This window comes from Patagioenas fasciata, chromosome 12 (assembly GCF_037038585.1).
Source record: "Patagioenas fasciata isolate bPatFas1 chromosome 12, bPatFas1.hap1, whole genome shotgun sequence".
Lineage (NCBI taxonomy): Eukaryota > Metazoa > Chordata > Aves > Columbiformes > Columbidae > Patagioenas > Patagioenas fasciata.
The window spans coordinates 4702027-4723575 of NC_092531.1; the positions used below are offsets into that span (position 1 = coordinate 4702027).

Here is a 21549-nt window from a genome sequence, read left to right on the forward strand (position 1 = left end):
CATGATGATAAAATGCATCAGTGCAACCAAGGTTGGTCATGTTGCTAGAGATGGGCAAATGATCATAAGGTACACAGACAGATACATCCGTGGATACAACAAGATGGGGAGAAAGATGTTTAGTGGTAAAGGTTAATGACAACTGCTTTTGTTAGTACTTTTCCAGCATTTAAAAAGAAAATTATTAGGTATGACAAATACAATTGGAAAAAAATATTTGATAGGCAGACAAGCAGACAGATGAATGCGTTATTTTATAAAAGGAAGACTGGCAGACATGTACTGATTACTTAGCTAGCTAAAATATTAGGAATATAGGCATTCATTGTATACACAAAAACCAAGTTTTCTTTCAACAAATAAAAATAGTTACAGAAACATGGGAACATTTCCAGGATGGAAATCAATTCTGAAGAATCACTTAATGAGAAAAAAATCCTGAATTAAAAGTTAAAAAAAAAAAAAAAATTACAACCCCCTTTTTAGTAGGTTTTGTTAATTATTTCACCAACCATTAGTTATTTGATAGTAAATTAGTCTTTCATAGAGGGGATACCATAGTATCATGGAATCAGCTGAATCCAGGTATTCTGATAACCTTTGTGGGAAAAGGATATTGATAGTCATTGCTGGCATACTGAGAGGGTAAGAATCTGACAGACACGTTCCTGGATTTGTCTGTGTTAGTCTGGCTCTGGGAGAGAAGGTCATGGCTATATACCTACATTAGGACATTATGATCTGGCTAGGTGGATAACAAGACATGTCATACAAAACCGCCTGGAAGACTGAGGTCAGAGAGTAGTTATTACTGGGTGATATTGTGCCTGGAGGCTGATGACAAGCGGAACACCTCAGGGATGCATTTTGAGACCTGTTATGTTTAACACCTTTAGCAATGCATGAGAGGTGGTGGCACAGTTCACTTTTCTGAAGGCTGCAGATGACACCATGCTGGAGGGACCAGTCAGTATATTTGAGGACAAGTTTACTGGTTTTACCTGGGATAGAGTTATTTTTCTTCATACTAGCTTGTATGTTGCTATGTTTTGGACTTTTGGTCAAAATTGTTGATAACACAGGGATGTTTTAGCTATTGCTGAATGGTGCTTAGACAGCAACAAAGCCTTCTGTTTCTCACTCTGTCCCCACACAGCCAGTAAACTGAGGGTGCACATGGATTTAGGAGGGGACACTGCCAGCACAGCTGACCCCAACTGACCAGAGGGATATCTCATACTGTATGATATCATGCTCAGTAATAAAAGCTATTAGAAGAAGGAAGGGAGGACATTCAGAGTTGTGGGTTTTGTCTTCCAAAGTAATGGTTACATGTGGTGAAACCCTGCTTTCCTGGAAATTGCTGAACATCTGCCTGCTGATGGGTAGTAGGGAATAAATTCCTTATTTTGCTTTGCTTGCATGCACAGCTGTTGCTTTACCTACTAAACTGTCTTTATCTCATCTCACATGTTTTTGCACTTTTACCCTTCCAGTTCTCTTCCCCATCCCATCACAAGGGAGTGAGCAAGTGGTTGTGGTTGCCTGGGCTGCTTACCATGGTGAAACCACAAGAAAACTGTCAGTCATTAAGACCTAAACAAGCTGAAAAAATGGGTCAACAGGAACCTTATGAATTCAACAAGGACAAGTGGGAAATCATGCACTTCAGAAGGAAGAACACCGTTGCAGTTATATCGGTTGGGGATTGAGTGGCTGCAGAACACCTCAAATAGAAGACCTTAAAGTTCCTGGTAGTCATCAAGCTGAAGATGAGCCAGCATTTTACCCTGGAAACAAAGAAGGTCAATAGCATCCTGAGCTGTGCTAACAAAGCATGACCAGCTGTGTCCAGTTTTGGACTCCCTGGTGTAAGACATCAGTGGAGTGAGTTCAAGAGAAGGCCACCAAGATGGTCCTGGGGCTGGAACTCTTGCACTTAGTGAAAAGACTGAGGGAGCTGGCCTTGTACAGCCTGGAGAAGAAAAGGAGTTTTGGGGACCAAGGAGCAGTCTCTAACATCTAAAAGGAGGTTATTAAGATTGTGGAGCCAGGTTCTTCAAAATGGATAAGACACAACAGGCATTAGTTCAGGCTGACTATAAGGAAAAGCTTTTTCATGCTGAGGACAGTCAAGGAGTTGCTGCTCGGAGCAGTTGTCTCCACCTTGGAAGGTTCTCATGACTAGACTGGATGAAGCTCTGAGCAATATCTGGTCTGATCTCCTAGGTGGAGATCAGGTACTTCTCGTGTGATATTGGACTAGATACCTTCTGAGGTGACTTTCAAACTGAACTATACCGTAAACAAAAATATAAGATATAAATTACCTTTATATATCACCTAAGAGAAGGTAGCTTCGCCTAACATCAGTTACTTATGAACCAGAAGCATAGTCTGAGCTGAACACTTCCGATCCCTCTTACAGTCAGTGAAGAAGGATAAGAATACCTGTCATGCAGTTCATCTCACTCTCACAGATGAATCAAGCTCAGAAAGATGCATGTTCCTCAATGACAACTTAAAGAACCAATAAAATCTCAGATTATAATATATCATATACAGTGTGGAGTAAATAACATCTTTAAAACAAAGTCAGGCACTAAGACTTCTGTTATAATCAACAGAAAAAAAATCAGTAGCTTCTGTAATATGATTCGATTTCAGACCTGTGCATTATCATGAGATGGGTCATGACTCAGAAATGCCTGCTTCTCTCCTTCATGATTAGCCCTGACACCAAAGTTGACAGATCCTACACAACTAAAAGCATCTTCTTCAGGGCATGATCACTTGCTTCTAGTCCTGGTGTACAGAGTCACTCATATCTACCAATGCTGGTGGCTAACCTTCTAACGTTGTGTCCACACTGCATAGCTCTTGGCCCCACTGTCATGCAGGCCTTGTGTGATATTTCTGTTTCTCAGACATAATACTTCTGCTGCATTCTCATTTTCTCTTCAAAATGCCTAAAATAGAATTAACGACAGACTGCAGACCTTCAAAGTAATGTTTTTATACACAGGGTGTTTCAAAAAGATGGACCCATTTTCAAAGCAGGATACTTCACAATGGCAACATGTTACAGTTACACAAAAATTTACAAATGGTTCAATGAGTTATGAAGTTTAAGTAACCTTTTTATAAACACTCTATGTTTACTCCACCTGGTATACAGGCAACATCAAGACTATGGTTGAATTTTTCCCAAATGCCTCTCGAAGTGTCTTATTCCACTGAGGCCACCAGTGTTTTTGAGGTCATCCAGATTAGTCACTAATTGTGGCACAAAAACACAGTCTTTGATGTATCTTCACAAGTAAAAGTCTCAGGATGTAATGCAATTTCAAATTGGGCCCATATTTTTGAAACACCCTGCGCAATCTGAGGATCTGTGTGTCATTCCCAAGGCTATGGCAGGGGGTGGTGTGCAGGTGTTAGAGGGCAAATGACTGATTAATTAATTGTGGAAGACTGATTTTAGTGAAAAGAATAAAGTCTGGCCTGGTGTGGTGGGCTGACCTTTGTTGAACACCAGGTAGCCATCAAACCACTATATCACTTGCCTTCTCAGCACAACATGAGAGGAGAAAAGATAAGATAGAAAAAACTCACAAGTCAAGATAAAGGCAGTTTAATAAAACAAAAGCAAAGGCTGCACTTGAGAGCAAAGGAAAACAAAAGATTATCTACTTCCCATCAGCAGGCAATGTCCAGCCACTTCCTGGGAAGCAGGGCTTCAGTACATGTAGAGAAGGGGTGTCAAACTCATTTTCACCGGGGGCCACATCAGCCTCGCGGTTGCCTTCAAAAGGCTGAACGTGACTTTAGGATTGTATAAATGTAACTACTCCTACATTTCTGTAGTCCTAAAATTACATTTAGCCCTTTGAAGGCAACCGTGAGGCTGATGTGGCCCCCGGTGAAAATGAGTTTGACACCCCTGATGTAGAGGTTGTTCTGGAAGACAAACATTGTAATAATAAATGTACCATCATGCTCCCCTGCCCCCTTTCTCTTAACTTTCATTGCTGAACAGATGCCATATAGTACAGAATATCCCTTTGGTCAGTTTGGGTCAGCTGTCCTGGCTATGTCCACTCCCAAGATCTTGCCCACCCCCAGCCTGCTAGTAAAGGGGGAATGCTGGAGAGACAACCTTGATACTGTGTGAGCACTGCTCAGCAGCAGCCAAAACGCAGATGTGTTATCTACACTTTTGTAGATACCAGTACAAAACATAGAACTATGGGGGCTGCTATAGGGAAAACTAACTTCATCTCAGCCAGACCAAATACACCTGGTCTTTTCCACTCTGCCAACTCAAAAATAGTTCTTTACATGGGATATTTGTAGAATCACAGTTAGATTTCATTTCAGAGGGTAATACTTTGTTCCTTCTAATAGGGCAACCAAGAACGATCTAGCATTTGTGTGATTTGAGTGACTAGAATAACCTCAGAGAAACACCAGGCTTAAGTTATTTAGCAGTGTAGACACAGTCGAACTCTAAGCCTGCCATTTACATTCCTTTTTATAAAATCACTCCTTGCCATATGTAATACTTTCAGTTTTGGACTTAGTTGAATCCAGTGAAAGAGGAAGGTGGAGGCCGTCTTGGAGATGGATTTCTGTGTTGTAAATATATAGATGACAAGACTTCTCTACCAGCTGCTGTACTGGGGTAGCTAAACAACACTAGATAGTGGAGGTATGTCACTATGGTTTTGCTTCACTGAAAAGTCCCAAAAAGTATTATTATGATTGTGCTCAAAAGGAAAGAAAATATCCAAGAGCTTGCTGCCTACTGGAGACAAACATTACCATTTATAAGCTCTGCATAGTGAAGAGGTTTGTAGTTGTAAAAGTCATAGTAAGGGTATGTACAAGGTGCTGCTTTGTTAAGGATAGCCAGTGAAGGACATTTGAATGTTGAAGGGGATAATAAGAAAAAGGAGGAACCAGAGAGAACAGAGACACAAACCTGATAGGCAACAAGTAAGGCAGACAATGCCAAAGACCAAAATTGTCCAGTTAATAGTTGATGGACCATTGATAAATTCCAGACAAAGCTTTGGAGCAGATCACCTGGTCCTTGATAACTGATAGAAGAAGGAAACAAGAGGAACATGAGGATTTAGGGTATTTGCAGGCAGGGGGAGGTGCAGGGGGAGCTATGAAAATTATATCTCTGTGTAATTACTGTCTGTCCCAGGTATGTATGAGTGCTGTAAGGACTAAGTGTCAGCTACCAGGTATTCAGGCATGTGTGGATATGGAGACAACAACCAGCATCAGAATGGGAGTGTCAATGCCCCTTGCCCATGGTGTCAGCTACTAGAGTGAGTGGGGTCCCTGAGTCAGAAGCTGGAGGAGCCATAGCTCTTGGCACCAACTCTATTCAGGTCCTACAGACTTTGTGTCCAGAGTACCAGCTACTAGAAGAACAGAGATGAGTGAAGTGAGTACGGTTTCAGCACCAATAGCTGGAGTGAGACCACTGGGTCACAACCTGCATGCCTGATCCCAGCTGCTAGGGGAGAGAGTAGAGGGTTTGTATGTTCTCAAACCTGACATGCGTATATGTGTATGTGTGTGTGTGCAATTCGCAAGCAAATTTCAAGCTGGATGAGGTGTGGGAGGTCCTTGGTCCAAGTGCACATCGTACTCTGGGTATGGCCAGCTAGAATGGGGAAGCTATAGGTGAACTATCTGTCTAGAATCACACTGTTCATAAGAAAAATAGGTGCTTCAAGACTGCAATTCATTTAATCTAAAGCAATGAAGACTCATGTTCTCAAAGTTTCTGAACATCTTCACTTCTCTGTCATTTATCATAAACTTTTCAATGAAACAAAGAAAATGTGTTTGTCTATTGCCACCACCCAAATTTAGACACAGACTTTAGTAAAGCCTTTGACACTGTTTCCCACAGCATTCTCTTAGAGAAACTGGCTGCTCATGGCTTAGATGGGCATACTCCTTGCTGGGTTGTTGGAATGGGCTGCCCAGGGAAGTTGTGGAATCACTATCCCTGGAGGTGTTTAAAAGACATGTAGATGAGGTTCTCAGGGACATGGTTCAGAGGTGGCCTTGGCAGTGTTGGCTTTACGGTTGGACTCAATGATCTTAAAGGTCTCTTCCAATCAAAACAATATAATTATTTTATGAAATACATATTATTTATTACTCACGCCACTCATCAATGAATAGCCATGTGCACAACAGATTTCTTTGACTGGGTTGTCTAACGTATCTCTAAAAGAGTAATAATATTCTGAGAGTAATAGTAAGAAAACAGGGACTTGTCATGTATTTTTGCCATTCTGAGATAGGTGGTGTGGGACAGAATAGTGGTACTCAACCAGCGACAATAAACTTTCTTACAGGTTTCATGTGTAGCGCAGGAGTGGGATGTGTGCTGTGACCTAGCTCACTTCAAGCTCCCTCAGAGGATGTGGCAGCACCACTTGTGGTGAGGGTGACTTATGTCAAGATCTGCCTTCTCTGTCTCAGAGACCCAAGCCTGATGTAGCTTCAACCACTCTTGTTGTTTCTTCTTTTGTATGTAATAAAGGAGATAAGGAGTGGGAACAACTAGGAAAGAAGCGTGATCCCACAGAAAGACACTTCATTACCTGAATTCACAGCATGTAGAATGAAGATGATCTAACACAGTGAATGCAGTTCTGGATGCAGTTCAGCTGACCAGAGCCGTAGCACTACTGAGCATGCACAGACATCTCATGCCTTGCCAGAATGCACTAGGGTTTCTGAGACTTCCACATGGGACAGACAGATACAGTACCAGATTTATAGGAGCCTTGTGCCCCTTATAGAGAAGCAGATGGAGACCGAAGCATAAGACATTTGAGTTTGCACTGTGTATGAAGACCTCAGGTGAGTCCTTGGTGTGAGCTCAGGTAGGCTGAATCATTCCTATGACTCACTGACTGTTTTGCCTAGATCTCTTTTGTCTACAAAAGAAGACAGGGTAACCAGATCACTTGTGCACACCTAACATTGTACATAACTCAACCTGGATCTGAATCCTGCTTTGCATTTTCCCAAGTACAGCTAATTCATTTTAGATACTTTGGGTACCCTATCTAGACTCAGATTTTCCTCCAGCAGGGTGCTGGTCTCCCACATCTAAAGGGTCAGTTCTGTCAGCCCTTTAAATATCTCAGATACCCTATGGTCATTTAGATTGCACTGGATGTCTGTTTAGGTACATAAATGCTGTTAATTGTTTGAAAGTTAGTCCTCAGGGTGATGCATGAACTGTGTTATGCTAAGTCATCTAGTAGAAGTCTGTAACACTGAGGCAACACAGGTCTCCACCAGACCCAGTCACATTCATACTATCCTTGCTAACATCCTTGGGTTTTTTCTCAGTCATATGTACATTGGAGATATCCACACTCATCTAATATTCTCAGCAACTAGTGAACGAAAAACATGCACTTCCAGGGCAATAAGTATATTGCCTGTGGTATAGATGTCTAAGCTGATCATGTGATTAGCTTCTTAAAAATGCCTCCTTGCAGATAACCTGGTCATCATCTACTACTCTCTTCCTGTAGGTCCTGAAGTCATTTGTTTGGTATGCCGATTCTTGGGCTGAAGCCTGTCTTCTGCTCCTATTGCTTTTGGTGGTAGAAGAATTCTTTGATGGAGCTCCATGCCAAGCAGCCCAGAGCATTTCACATCCTGGTTCTTCATGGTAAATCTGTCAACAGCAATTTGGCCACTGACACATGGCAGACTATATGGAGAGATCTTTTGCTTTTCTGTTTACAGACCATTGAGAGGTTTTTAAAGCTCCACTCACAACATATGGTTGCTCTGGATCTTTCCACATGACCATGCTGGTTCTCAGTGTAAAAACCAAACCAAACCAAACCAAACCAAACCAAACCAAACCAAACCAAACCAAACCAAACCATTTAATTTATATTATTTTTAGTATCACTAATCGATGCTACTTGCAGACATCTCAGTCATGGATAGTCTCAGCTATTTTTATACTTGCAAAAAATTCTATCACCCCATAATTTCTTCAAATTTTGTGATAATTTAATGCACACACTTACTATCCTCCTAGTCTCTTCCTGGGCTTGTAGCAGACTTATTTTTAAGGCTGTTTAAAAAATTACCATAGAATCACTGATATCAGAAAAGACCCTCAATGTCATGAAGTCCAATCATTAACCTAACACTACCAAGTGCACCACTAAACATGTCCCTAAGCACCAAGTCTACCTGTCTTTTAAGTACTTTTAAATACTCCACCACTTCCCTGGGCAGACTGTTCCAATACTTGACAACCATTTTGGTAAATGAGTTTTTCCTAATATCCAATCTAAACCTCTTCTGGCACAACCTGAGGACATTTCTTCTCAATCCTATTGCTTGTTTCTTGGGGGAAGAGACTGACATCCTCCATACTAAAAACTCCTGACAGTATTCAAGAAACAATTGGACAATGCCCTCAGACACATGGTGTAAATTTTTGGGGTTGTCATATGCAGGGGCAGGAGTTGGACTCAATGATCCTTGAGGGTGCCTTCCAACTCAGGACATTTTCTGATTCTCTGATTCTCCTTGCAAGTAGCTGTAGAGGGTGAGAAGGTCTCCCCTCAGTCTCCTCCAGGCTGAACTCCCCCAGGTCCCTCAGCTGTTCCCATCACATTTGTGCTCCAGCCCCTTCACCAGCTCCATTGCCCTTCTCTGAACTCGCTCCAGCACCTCAAGGGCTTTGTTGTCGTGAGGGGTCGAAAACTCACCCCAGGATTCAAGGTTTGTCCTCACTGGTGCCCAGCATAGGGGACAGTCCCTGCTCTGGGCTTACTGGCCACACTAGTCTCGATGCACATCAAGATGATGTTGGTCTTCTGGGCCACCTGGGCACACACTGGCTCATATTCAGCCGCTGTCAATCAACACCCCCCCCAGAACCCTCTCTGCCAGGTAGTTTTCCAGCCACTCTTCCCTGAGCCTGTAGCGTTCATGGGATTGTTGTGACCCCAGTGCAGGACCTGGCACTTGGCCTTGTTGAACGTCAGCCCATTGATCCAGACAGTCCAGATCCCTCTGTAGAGCCTTCCCACCCTCCAGCAGATTCGACACGCCCACCCAACTTGGTGTCATCTGCAAACTCACTGAGGGTGCACTCGATCCCCTCATCCAGACTATTGATGAAGCTATTGCACAGAACAGGATCCATTAGTGAGCCCTGGCGAGCACCACTTGTGATTGACTGCTAACTGCATTTAACTCCATTCACCATAACACTTCGGGCCTCGCCATCCAATGACATTTATTCATAATTTGCCAGTAGATGATGAGACGCCTATCTTATAATCTAATTTGTTTGACCTTTTATAGTATGTTTCTAAGGCTCTATGGAGCCGACTAGGAGAGGTGCACTGCTGGATCTCATCCTCACTAACAAAGAGGGTCTGGTCGAAGCAGTAAAGGTTGAGGGCTGCCTGGGTTGCAGTGACCACGAGATGGTGGTGTTCAGCATCTTGTGTGGCAGGAACAGAATAGAAAGTAGAATTGCAACCCTGGACTTTAGCAGGGCTAACTTCGGCCTTTTCAAGCAATTGCTGGGGGAAATCCCATGGACAAGACTGCTTGAAGGAAAAGGGACCCAAGAGAGCTGGATTGCATTCAGAGATTGCTTCTTCCATGCTCAGGATCAGAGCATCCCCACATGTAGGAAGTCGAGGAAGGGAGCCAGGAGGCCTGTGTGGTTGAATAGGGATGTGTTTGGTATGCTCAAGCAGAATAGGAGAGTTTACAGGTCATGGAAGAAGGGGCTGACCACTTGGGAGGAATATAAGGCTGCTGTTAGAGGATGTAGGAAGGCAGCTAGGATAGCCAAGGCCTCTTTAGAATTACAGCTGGCGAGAGGGGTCAAGGACAGCAAAAAGAACTTTTTCAAATACATAGCAGATAAAACTAATACCAGAGGCAATGTAGGCCCACTGATGAATGGGGTGGGTGCCCTGGTGGCGGAAGACACAGAGAAGGCAGAATTGCTGAATGCCTTCTTTGTCTCTGTCTACTCTGCTGGAAGCTGTCCTGGGGAGCCCTGTACCCCTGAGACCTCGGATGAAGCCAGGTCAATGGAAGAGTTTGCTTTAGTCGATGAGGACTGGGTTAGGGAGCAATTAAACAGTCTGGACATCCATAAATCCATGGGTCCAGATACATCCACGGGTGCTGAGAGAGCTGGCTGAAGTAATTGCTGGACCGCTCTCCATCATTTTTGCCAAGTCTTCGGAAATGGGAGAGGTGCCCGAGGATTGGAGGAAAGCAAATGTCACTGCAGTCTTCAAAAAGGGCAAGAAGGAGGACCTGGGTAATTATAGACCAGTCAGCCTCACCTCTGTCCCTGGGAAGGTAATGGAACAGCTTATCCTTGGTGTCATCTCAAGGCACATCAGGGATAAGAGGGTCATTAGGGGCAGTCAGCATGGCTTTACCAAGGGTAAGTCATGCTTGACCAACCTCATAGCCTTTTATGAGAATGTAACAAGGTGGATGGATGATGGCAGAGTGGTGGATGTGGTCTACCTTGACTTCAGTAAAGCCTTTGACACAGTCTCTCACAGCATCCTCACAGCTAAATTGAGGAGTTGTGGTCTAGACAATAGAATAGTGAGGTGGGTTGCAAACTGGCTTAAAGAGAGAAACCAGAGAGTGGTGGTCAATGGTGCGGGGTCTAGTTGGAGGCCAGTATCTAGTGGAGTGCCTCAGGGGTCAGTACTGGGGCCAATATTATTCAATATATTCATTAGTGATTTGGACGAGGGAATTGAGTGTACTATCAGCAAGTTTGCTGATGACACTAAGCTGGGAGGAGTGGCTGACACGCCAGAAGGCTGTGCTGCCATCCAGCGGGACCTGGACAGGCTGGAGAGTTGGGCGGGGAATAACCTGATGAAATTTAACAAGGGAAAGTGTAGAGTCCTGCATCTGGGCAGGAACAACCCCAGGTTCCAGTATAGGCTGGGAAATTACATATTAGAGAGCAGTGTAGGGGAAAGGGACCTGGGGGTCCTGGTGGACAACAGGATGACCATGAGCCAGCACTGTGTCCTTGCAGCCAGGAAGGCCAATGGCATACTCGGGTGTATTACCAGGGGGGTGGTCAGTAGATCGAGAGATATCTTCCTTCCCCTCTACTCCGCCCTGGTGAGACCCCATCTGGAATATTGTGTCCAGTTCTGGGCCCCTCAGTTCAAGAAGGACAGGGAACTGCTGGAGAGGGTCCAGCATAGGGCAACAAAGATGATTAAGGGAGTGGAGCACCTCCCTTACGAAGAAAGGCTGAGGGAGCTGGGTCTCTTTAGTTTGGAGAAGAGGAGACCGAGGGGTGACCTTATTAATGTTTATAAATATATAAAGGGTGAGTGCCATGAGAATGGAGCCAGGCTCTTCTCAGTGGCAAACAATGATAGGACAAGGAGTAATGGGATCAAGCTGAAACACAAGAGGTTCCACTTAAATTTGAGAAAAAACTTCTTCTCAGTGAGGGTGACAGAGCACTGGCCCAGGCTGCCCAGGGAGGTTGTGGAGTCTCCTACTCTGGAGACATTCAAAGCCCATCTGGACACCTTCCTGTGTGACCTCACCGAGGCGTTCCTGCTCCAGCAGGGGGATTGGACTAGATGATCTTTCGAGGTCCCTTCCAATCCCAAACATACTGTGATATTGTGAAAAGGATATGGTGTGGGAAACAGCAGACGAATGTAGGTGGGAAAGGATCTCTGGAACGGGCACTGGAACAGGCCTTAACTTCTTCTTATGATTTTATAAATTATTGTGTCAGACTTGAAGAGTTAATCATGCAGGCTCTGCAGACAGATGATTGCACATCAGAAAGGAATTTAAAAAAAAAAATATCCATAGTTTTTTGTTAGAGAATGGAGACATTCTCCATACACGTAAATCTTTATAGACTTCTGTCGAAGACTCTATTATGGCCACCTCCAGATAAGTGCCTGTTCCCCATTTATTCTGTTCTGTGTCTACCAGCTCCAATAAGTGTTTCAATTACCTTAAGATACCTTAGACACAAATTAAACCGAAATACTAGTCAGTATCATCAGTGCTTTATAGAAAGCTATTCATCTCATCCAAAGATTATACCTGGGAAGAAAATTAGCTGCCTAAACACATGCATCTATTATAATTATCAGTACCTCACAGTGTCCTGAGTGACCTCTGACTGTCACTCCAGAAGGAGGGGCTGGTCTACCAATTCCACCAATCACAAGCTTTACTCTGGAGCATTGAATATGTCACAAGGATATCACCAGAGACAGTGAGAAGACAATTTCATTGCTCCAGATGCAGAACTTGGTGGAGTGCTTGCTCTGGTGTCTGTCTTTAGTAGCACCATGGTAGTTTCGTGTCTTTGTGTCTTGTTTTGGTTCTTCGCAGTCCCCATCACAAATGTCATTTATGGGTCCATGGGTCATCCAATGGACTAAAGCAGCAGCTGCAGACGGATGCAAGTCTCCTGAGGATACTCTGTGATATCTCACAATCTCCAGCAAATGTTCTAAGTATAGAATCGTAGAATGTCCTGAGTTGGAAGGGGCCCACAAGGATCATTGAGACAATCTCCTGTCCCTGCACAGGACAACCCCACATGTCACATTGTGTAGTCTGTTCTTGAATACTGACAGGCTTAGGGGCATGACTACGTCCCTGGGGAGCCTGTTCCAGTGCTCCAGCACCCTCTGGATGGAGAACCTTTTCCTAATGTCTAACCTAAATCTCCCCTGGCACAACTTCCTGCTGTTCCCTTGAGTTCTGTCTTTGGTCACTAAAGAGAAGAGTTCAGTGCCTACCCTTCCTACTCCTCTTGTGAGGAAGCTGTAGACCGCTATGAGGTCTCCTCTTCTCCAGGCTGAACAAACTCAGTGACTTCAGCCACTCCTCATATGGCTTCCTCTCCAAACCCTTCACCAACTTCATGACCTCCTCTGCACACTCTCCAGTAGCTTTTATATCCTTTTTATCCTGTGGCACCAAGAACTGCACACACTGCTCCAGGTGAGGCCGCACCAGTGCATAGCAGGACAACTCCCTCCCTGACCAGCTGACAATGCTGTGCTTGATGCACCCAGGACATGGTTGGGCCTCTTGGCTGCCAGGGCACCGTGTTGCGTCATGTTCAACTTGCCATCAACCAGAACTCCCAGTACTATGCATCTAGTAATGTGAGAGTATGCACTGATGTCTCAGCAACTGACATGTTGCTGAAAGGTGGAGAGATAGGAACAATACACTTAATAAATCCAACTATGTCACATTAGCTTCTTGTAGTGTTAAATTATTGTAAAGTAACGATAAAAATATGTTTCTGATACACATTTTCCTCATAAAAGGCAAATACACTTGTTCTGCTTTGTGTCAAGAGATTGATTTCACATGGCCGAAATGAAGTATAAGAAATACATAGTGACATTTCTTCTGAATCAGTGAATTAAAAAGAAAAAATATGACCAGGCACATCAAGAGAAAAATCTACAAGCAAGGAAGCACGTAAATATTTTGTAAATTTAAAATAATGTATTAACCTTTGAGTGTTCATGCATATTTGTGTCTGTGCACTAATAAGAAGAATAGTGTAATTCAGATAGCAATTATAGTAGTAGTAAAAAGTAAATTAAATGATGGGTAAAGAAAGAGGAAGAGGAGAAACAGGAAAGTGGAACATTGTATAGTCCATGAGTCATTTTGGTTTACAGTAATAGCTTCCTTGAATTATTTCTTTATACAAAAGCAACAAAAACAGCTGCTATTGCTCATGCTCATGATAACCTGTTCTGTAGTCAGAATACAACAAAGATCCTGAATATCAACAAGGGTCAATCTCAAAGTGTTCCCAACTCATGAAGAATGAAGACGATGGTGTCTGACGACTATTTTCTCCAAGGCCTTCTTGAATGCCTTGTTTCTCAAGCTGTAGATTACTGGGTTGAGAAGGGGTGTGACTACTGTGTAGAGCACAGATACAGCCTTATTGAGCTCTGAGGACAGGTTGTAGGAGGGACGGACATACATGGAGATCATCGTACCATAGTATATAGTCACTACCATGAGGTGTGAGCTGCAGGTGGAGAAGGTGATTCTTTTTCCAGAAGCAGAGGGTATCTTCAGGATACTGAGAATTATAAGTAGGTATGAGACAAGAGTCAACAGAAAACAGCTGGCAAGTACCAGAAAAGAGAGGATGAAGATGACAGCTTCTGTGACAGTGGTGTCTGAGCATGAAAGCTTCAGCAGTGGAGGGATATCGCAGAAGAAGTGATTAATGACGTTGTCACTGCAGAAACGCAATCTGGAGACCATCAGACAGGGCAGAAAACCGGTGAAAACACCAGTGACCCAGCAGCCCATAGCCAGACAGGTATAAGACTCAGCAGTCATGATCACGCCATAGTGCAGGGGTTTGCAGACTGCAACATATCGGTCATATGCCATCACTGCCAAAAGGTAACACTCAGTGGCTCCCAAGAAAATAAAGTAGTAAAGCTGTGCCATACACCCTGAGAAGGAGATGCTCTTCCTCTTTGCCAGTAGATTGGCCAGCATCTTGGGTACAACTGTGGTGGTGTAACAGACCTCTAGGAAAGAGAGGTTCTTGAGAAATTTGTACATGGGCAAATGAAGTCTTGGCTCCAGTGTCACCACTGAAATAATAATGATGTTTCCTAAGATGGTGAGAGTATAAATAACCAAAAACACTGTGAACAGCAGGATCTGGCAGTGCGCATTGCTACTCAAGCCCAGTAGCCTGAATTCCAGTACTGCTGTAAGATTTGTCATGTCTTGGAGAGAGCTAGGATTTGTCTGATAAGGGAATAATCAATATCAGAGTATTTTAACTTTCAGTGGTGAAAACATTGTCTACGAAGACTATGATACTCAAATAAACCTTGAGAACAGTATTAAAGTCACTATTAGTCTGTCCTTCTTTTCTCCCTCCCTCCCTTCCTCCCTCCCCTCCATCCTGTTCTCTCTCCCTTATGAAATGTAAGTTTTAACATGTATTTCATGAACTTCACATGGACAATTATAGAATAATTTGCAAATAGTCCAATAGACAGACACTCTCCACACCTCCACACAAGGATATGTGTAAGAAAATACCTAAATATATAAGATACCACTCATACTAATCTATAGTAAAAAGGTATACATAAGCTTACACATATGAACGCAGAGACACACACCGTCCGGTTTTTCACTGAAAGAGATATAAAAACTCATATACATAATCAACATTAATTATTACATTGAAAATTCCACTCATTAATACACATGTGAATTTTTCATAAGATACATAAGTACTCATTTGCATGGTCCTGAATATACACATACACGGGCACATGTAAGAACTCCCTCAAAGTGCTTGGTCATAGAGGAGTACAAACTTGCACACAGATTCACAAACAATCTTAAAATTTCTTCTTAAATACTGTGAGTAGAGAGATATTTTCCACCTCAAGAATGGGAACCACAGATAATAATCTATTACCAGATGATTAAGATTGAGACATTGATTAAGAGCAATGTATTTCATAAGAATAAACTCCACTTTTCATACGCATAACAAGGCTGATGCACATATCTGTAGTATCTAGTTACTTACATATGAACTTATATGCATAGTATTGAGCCTGTGTCCAATTTTTACAGGGTTGTTTTCCAAGCTCTGAAGACATTTGGTGGTGCTAGGTTTCACTCTGCATTCAGGTCCTCGGTTCAAACTGGATACAACAGTTTTAAAGGTTGAGGCACAATTAATAATATCAGAAAAAGTTGCCTGGTGAATTTAATCATCCTTTACTCTGTAGTTTGAGCCTTATTACTAAGCATTGACTACAACATCTTATTGGACAGAAAACAATTTTAGACTAAACTACCTTCTGGTCAGTCTTGACTTTCATAAAGATAGACAGCCACAGATAAAGGCTGAAGTGTATCAAGCACTGATTTCAGTAATTGTTGAGGATCTCTGGAGAGTAACTCCATGGGTGGAGAAATTCCATGGGGCACATTAGCAACAATGGACTGACGACACATTTGCAAGGAAGAGTTTGTTAGTAAAAGAAGAAACCCTCTGGAAAAACTGCATCTGAAACGCACCAGAAACATTATAGATCTTTCAGCTGACAAAACTGCTTTCTGGAGAAAGCTTATATGTAGCAGCTCAAATAATTTAAAAATTGAATTCTATTTTGAAAAAACAAACAAAAAAACCCCACATTAAAGGTTTCCATGTGGGACATTTTCATAATATATTTCACTCAGACTATATCTTTCCACTACATCTTCTGAGTGACACTTTGGGAAAGCTGTCTAGGCAAAGCATGTCCATTGCAGCTTGTTCACCACACATGGTCTTTCAAGAGTCTTTTTCATGATTTCTAGTTACCTTCACAAATGTTACAGGAAGTAAAGTAGGAAGAAAAAAAAGGAAATCATTGTGAAAAAAAATTTTTCTACTTATTTCCTATTAATGATTTTTTCAATCAATGATCTTGAAACAGTAAAATATCAAAACAATCTTCCTAATTATTCAAATTTATTTTTGAAAACAAAAATCTTACTGATAAAGAAAACTTTAAATAAAATTTTCTCATTATTTTTCCATTTCCAAGTAGATTTAACTGTAGAAAAGAGAGTCACTGGAAGGCTGCCATGAAGTTGCCCCAAAGCCATCTCTTGTCCAAACTGATAAAGTGCCCTTTGGCCATCCTGTAGCCCTCCACTTAACTCACTCCAGCTTGTTGATATTTTACTGGCAGGCCTTAAACCGGATGTAGTATTGTCGAGGGTTTAGATTGCGGGGTGACAATCGAACCCTGGCAGATGTATTGTTAACCTCCTCTCCCCACTACTTCCCCCTTTTACCCCTCCCTCTCCCCCCTTCCTACTAAGGACAGGAGATCGGGAGGAAAAGAAGGACAGAGAGAAGAGAGTTGGAAAAATTAAAAATGTTTTACTAATGCTATTAATAAGAATAGAGAAAATAATACAAAATACACAAAACCAATCTTGAAAGTCTCAGCAACTGCAGGGCCAGCACCCAAAGTCCTGGATTGGACTCTACAGCCAACCGGAGCTGGATTCAGTCTCTCACTAGGCCTCAGTTCACAGGGACGACCAGCAAGGTCCTCTCCTAATGTCAGCCATAAGCAGAAGGGAAAAGAAGGCAAAAGGGAAAGGGACAAGATCCTCGTGATCTCCCACTTTTATATGAAGTATTCATGTGAATGGAATGTTATACATAGTTGGTCAGTTTCTTGGTCACCAGTTTCTCGTTGCCCCTCTCGTGAGATGTGAATCTGTCCTTATCAGTAAGTTTGCGTTCCATTGCTAAGTTTACCAAAACATGTGTCTGGTTCTCTGGGAAAATGCAGCTAATATGAAGACTTTAGCTGACAGGCAAATTCACTAAAAAAGAAACTTGCTTTTTAACAAAACCAGAACAAGTATCTATTCTGAACTATTTTCTGCATGTGTACGAAGGTTAAAATAATAGCTGATATCACTTTGGGTGATGATGAGTGGTCTATGATTTGTTATTTCTATAGAAATGTCTCATACGTAAGTGAGGTGGAACACATTTTCTGAGACTGGAAGGGCTGATAATTCGTATCACCTAGCATTATGGGGAGGATTCAACCTGCCAGTTCAGACACAAACACATAGGTGTTCACATGTACAACCTATCAGTATAGTACTGTTCAAGTTGTCCTTCCAGAGCCCAGTGAAATAACAGATGTTGGTTGTGCATTTGCCTAGACCCAGGCAAGATTACTAAGTGCAAGTGCTAGCTGCCGTGGCTTGGGGAACTGAATCCTATGTTAGAGGCATAAAGCGTATGACAGCAAGCACCCAATTTAGCCACCCAAATCACTCTCCAGCTCTTTTTTTTTTTTTTTTTTTTTTTTGGCACTGACTCCAACTGCAGGGCTATTGTAGGAGCCACAAGACCTGTACCTTACATCCAGCACAGTAATTTGATCTTGGACCCAAGCCTCCTAGATAAGAGGGATGTGGGATCTTATACTTATTAAATGTGTGGGAACCATGTTGTTCAGCTTTCTTAAGGCTTTTTCAAACTTCAGGTTATATTGCCTTTGTGTGATTCCCTTTGTTCTCGAAATCACTGTGATGCCAAGCAATTAATTTCACATTTCCCAGAGCTCTGGTTGTGCTCTGCGTCTCTCTTACCTTGACCTTATCTGCCATAGTTACCCTTTTTCCTAGCTATATTGCCTCATTGCCTCATATATAATGAGTTCTTCCAGGCATCTTTCTAACAGGGATCAGTCTCTGAAGACTCAAGGCTGTTTCTGTTGCTTTCTGAAATATCTAAGAGGCCCATGGCAGTAGTAGCTAGTCATTTGATAGAATTCGATTTGGTGGCCAAAGGGAGTCTTGTTGTCATTAATGTCAGCAACGTATCATTGCACTGTTTCACACCTTGAGGAAAAACTGAGATTACTCAATAGTAACACTAACTTTAGTGATTCCCCTTTGACAATATTAATAAACTTTTGAAATCGGCATCAAGGAAAATTTTAAATTCAAAGAGTTTACTTAGAGAAAGTCAATAGCCCCCTCTAGTGTAATAGAAGTAACGAGGCATCCCTGAGGATGAAGCTGGATCCTAATATTAAATGTGCATGAAGACATTGTGGCAGTTGCACACATCCCGATGAGGTCCAGAGCTTTCAGTGGGGCTCTTAAAGCACCTTTTTTGCCCCTCTGCGACTGTCCTCATGTATGCACCTTGGTCAGTGCCGGTAGTCACATCCCCCCCACTCCTCATGTTCACCTCCCCCAAGGTGGGGGAGCAAGAGGGGTGGCACCCTCAGTCAATAGGTGGGGTGCTCAGCCAATGAAGTGCCCAGGCCCAGAGAAGCTTCTGGACCATGCTTATAACGCTCACAGCCAGATCTTACCTGGCTATAAAATGTGCCCCTGCAGAAGGTCTCCTTGGAGTGGTCTCCTAGGAGCAGCAGGACTGTGATTTGACCCATGCCGTGAGATCAGGGACACTACCTGAGGAGACTTTCTGGGACTGAGTGCCCCCACCTGCTCCTTGGTGAGTGATTATTTTCTTCTGGACATATCCTTGAATGAGCCCTTGCCACCAGCCCCTAGGCAAGAGATTATTTCTGCTGGGTATCCTTGAGTGAGAGAGACCTTTCCTGAGTGAGTAACTGCACACTGTGGATCATCATTCTGTGGTTGCATGGTGATAATATCCCCAACTGGTGTATTGAACCTGCAGTTTATTAAACGTTGCCAGAGTGCTGACCGATATTGGAATAGCCCATCCCCCCATCCCCCTGCTTTGGTTTTGGTCTATCATTTGGTTTTGGTTCCAAATTAAAGTTGGTTTTGCCTTATTATTTGTCTGTACTAGTTTTGGCCTGCCTCCATGACACTCATACATGCTGTAAATTAAATTAAGTTGATGTCATGGTTTAACCTGAACTAACAATACAAGCACGACAGACGCTCACTCACTCCCCGCCCCCCCAGATAGGGGAGAGAATTGAAAGGGAAGGGAGAAACTTGGACTGAGGTAAACACAGTTTAATAAAATAAAATACTAATACACTACTAGTAAATATATATATGTAAACCAGAAATAGAATATAAAATAAAAGCTGATCAATGCAATTCCTCATGAACTCCATCCACACCAAGCAGCCAGTCCCAGGAAACAGCACACTGGTCCCAACAGCCAATCTGGGGGAGATAAAAGAGATAAAAAAGGCAGAAAAGGCCCAGAGGCCTCTGCAAAATCGCAGGATGGTAAAGGCTGATCTAAGGAAAGTAATGAAAAGAACTCCCCCGAACAGGTCGCCAAGAGCAAAAAGAAGAAAATGTGAGAGAGTGACCAGAAGATCCTGACTCTCCTTAAATATGAAGCATGACACTAATGGGATGGAATAATCTTATGATCAGTTTAAATATCAGTCAAGCTCTGCTCCATCCATGCCCTGCTTCTTTGATGTCTCAAACCTGTGGGCAGAGTGCTCAGAATGTCCTTGGCTCTCAGACCAAAGCAATTAAAAACATTAATTCATTTCTGGGGTATTACCTCTTGTCCTCAAACTGAGTCCAAATAATGACCTTGCTAGCTATGGAAAGAAAGGTTTCTAACTGCATGAATAAAATTAACTCATTTTGAGTCAAACCAGCACAGTTGGTGTTAAAGTCTCATGTTGAAATAAAACCATAAGGTTTCGTAACTGGAGACAGGATGAAATTGAGCCTCTGCTGTCCCTTTGCATGCAACAGAATATTTTTTGCAGCTCTAAGAATATCCCCAACCTGCTGACACTTTTATTACTAGAAAAAAATACTAGAAATGTTACTGCAGAGAAATTATTATTAAATGATAGAAAACAATACAGGTGTTATTCCTGTTTACCATAACTCAAGTGGACACTCTCCTGTTTTCATGCATCCTTCTCAAGAGCGGTGTAGGCAATCTACCGAGTTTGTAGTGGATATAGCTTAGCCACAAGATAAAGTCCCTCAGCAGGCACTAAGATGTAACTGCAAGTACATTGGATGTGACCCAATTGACGGTCAAGAGGTTCATAGTCCGGTTCTGGAAAAAGAGGTCACAGTGTTGTTTCCATTGTTGGGATTTACATGTACCCAAACTTCTATCATAGTCAGTGGAGCTCCAGTAAATGGAGTCTAAAGAAGAGCCAAGCTGCCCAGCTCTCTCTGTGACAAACACCTCCATTGTTAGGTTGGCTGAATGGCTGCTTAGGTTCCATTTGTTTTACTGACAAAGGCAGGTTCAGTTTCCCTGAAAGGTGGAAGTTAATATCATTTGAAATGGTCAAGGGGAATACCCCCAGCACTTAGCTGTTTACTAGAAGGATGTGCATCTCCCATAATTCTACCATCATAACTTGTGACTACTTGTAGGTGCCTTGAGAGGCCAATGCAACTCAAATGTCACTAAGAATTTCTGTGTGTTAACTTAAGCCTTTCCTCCAAGTCCACTGATTATATTAGGAACCTAGACGAGAACCTCGTATGTGGTGCACTTTGTTCTGTACATGCCTAAACTTCAGCAAGAGGAATCATACTTCAAATGTTTTGTGGAGTGCAAACTAGACCTTACCTTGTCCATCGTATTTTGTAATTGCTTTTGGTAAATATGAGTAGAACTTTACAACTTAAAATTTTAGCAAATTCAGCTTACCAAGTAACATGAAGCAAAGGTTATATTAAAAATCATACAGCCTTATATCTCTAAATTATTCATTATATTTAGTGTGCATCTACTTAAGCTAAATGATTAATATTAAACTTAGATTGGGCTCATCCACTGATCCGTGAGTAGTAAATCCATTGCCATGCAGCTCACTTATTTAGCAGAGAGAGTTCAAAGTGGCTCATCTAGACTGTTGTATTTATAGAATGAAGTAGTTGACTCATAGTCACATTGCACACAGTAGGAAAAGTCTG

The 21549-nt window shown here is 42.5% G+C and overlaps 1 protein-coding gene across 1 annotated transcript; it reads right to left on the reverse strand.

Annotated features, from left to right (window-relative positions):
• Window positions 1-13917: 13917 nt before the first annotated feature.
• LOC136113539 (olfactory receptor 11L1) lies at window positions 13918-14856 on the reverse strand. The gene has a single exon (XM_065858706.2). The coding sequence runs from the start codon at window positions 14854-14856 to the stop codon at window positions 13918-13920; it is 939 nt and encodes a 312-aa protein (XP_065714778.2).
• Between the last annotated feature and the right edge of the window lie 6693 nt (window positions 14857-21549).

What these genes read in the sequence shown, in the direction of transcription:
- LOC136113539 (XM_065858706.2), bottom strand. Translation starts at nt 14,856, where the DNA reads ATGACAAATCTTACAGCAGTACTGGAATTCAGGCTACTGGGCTTGAGT.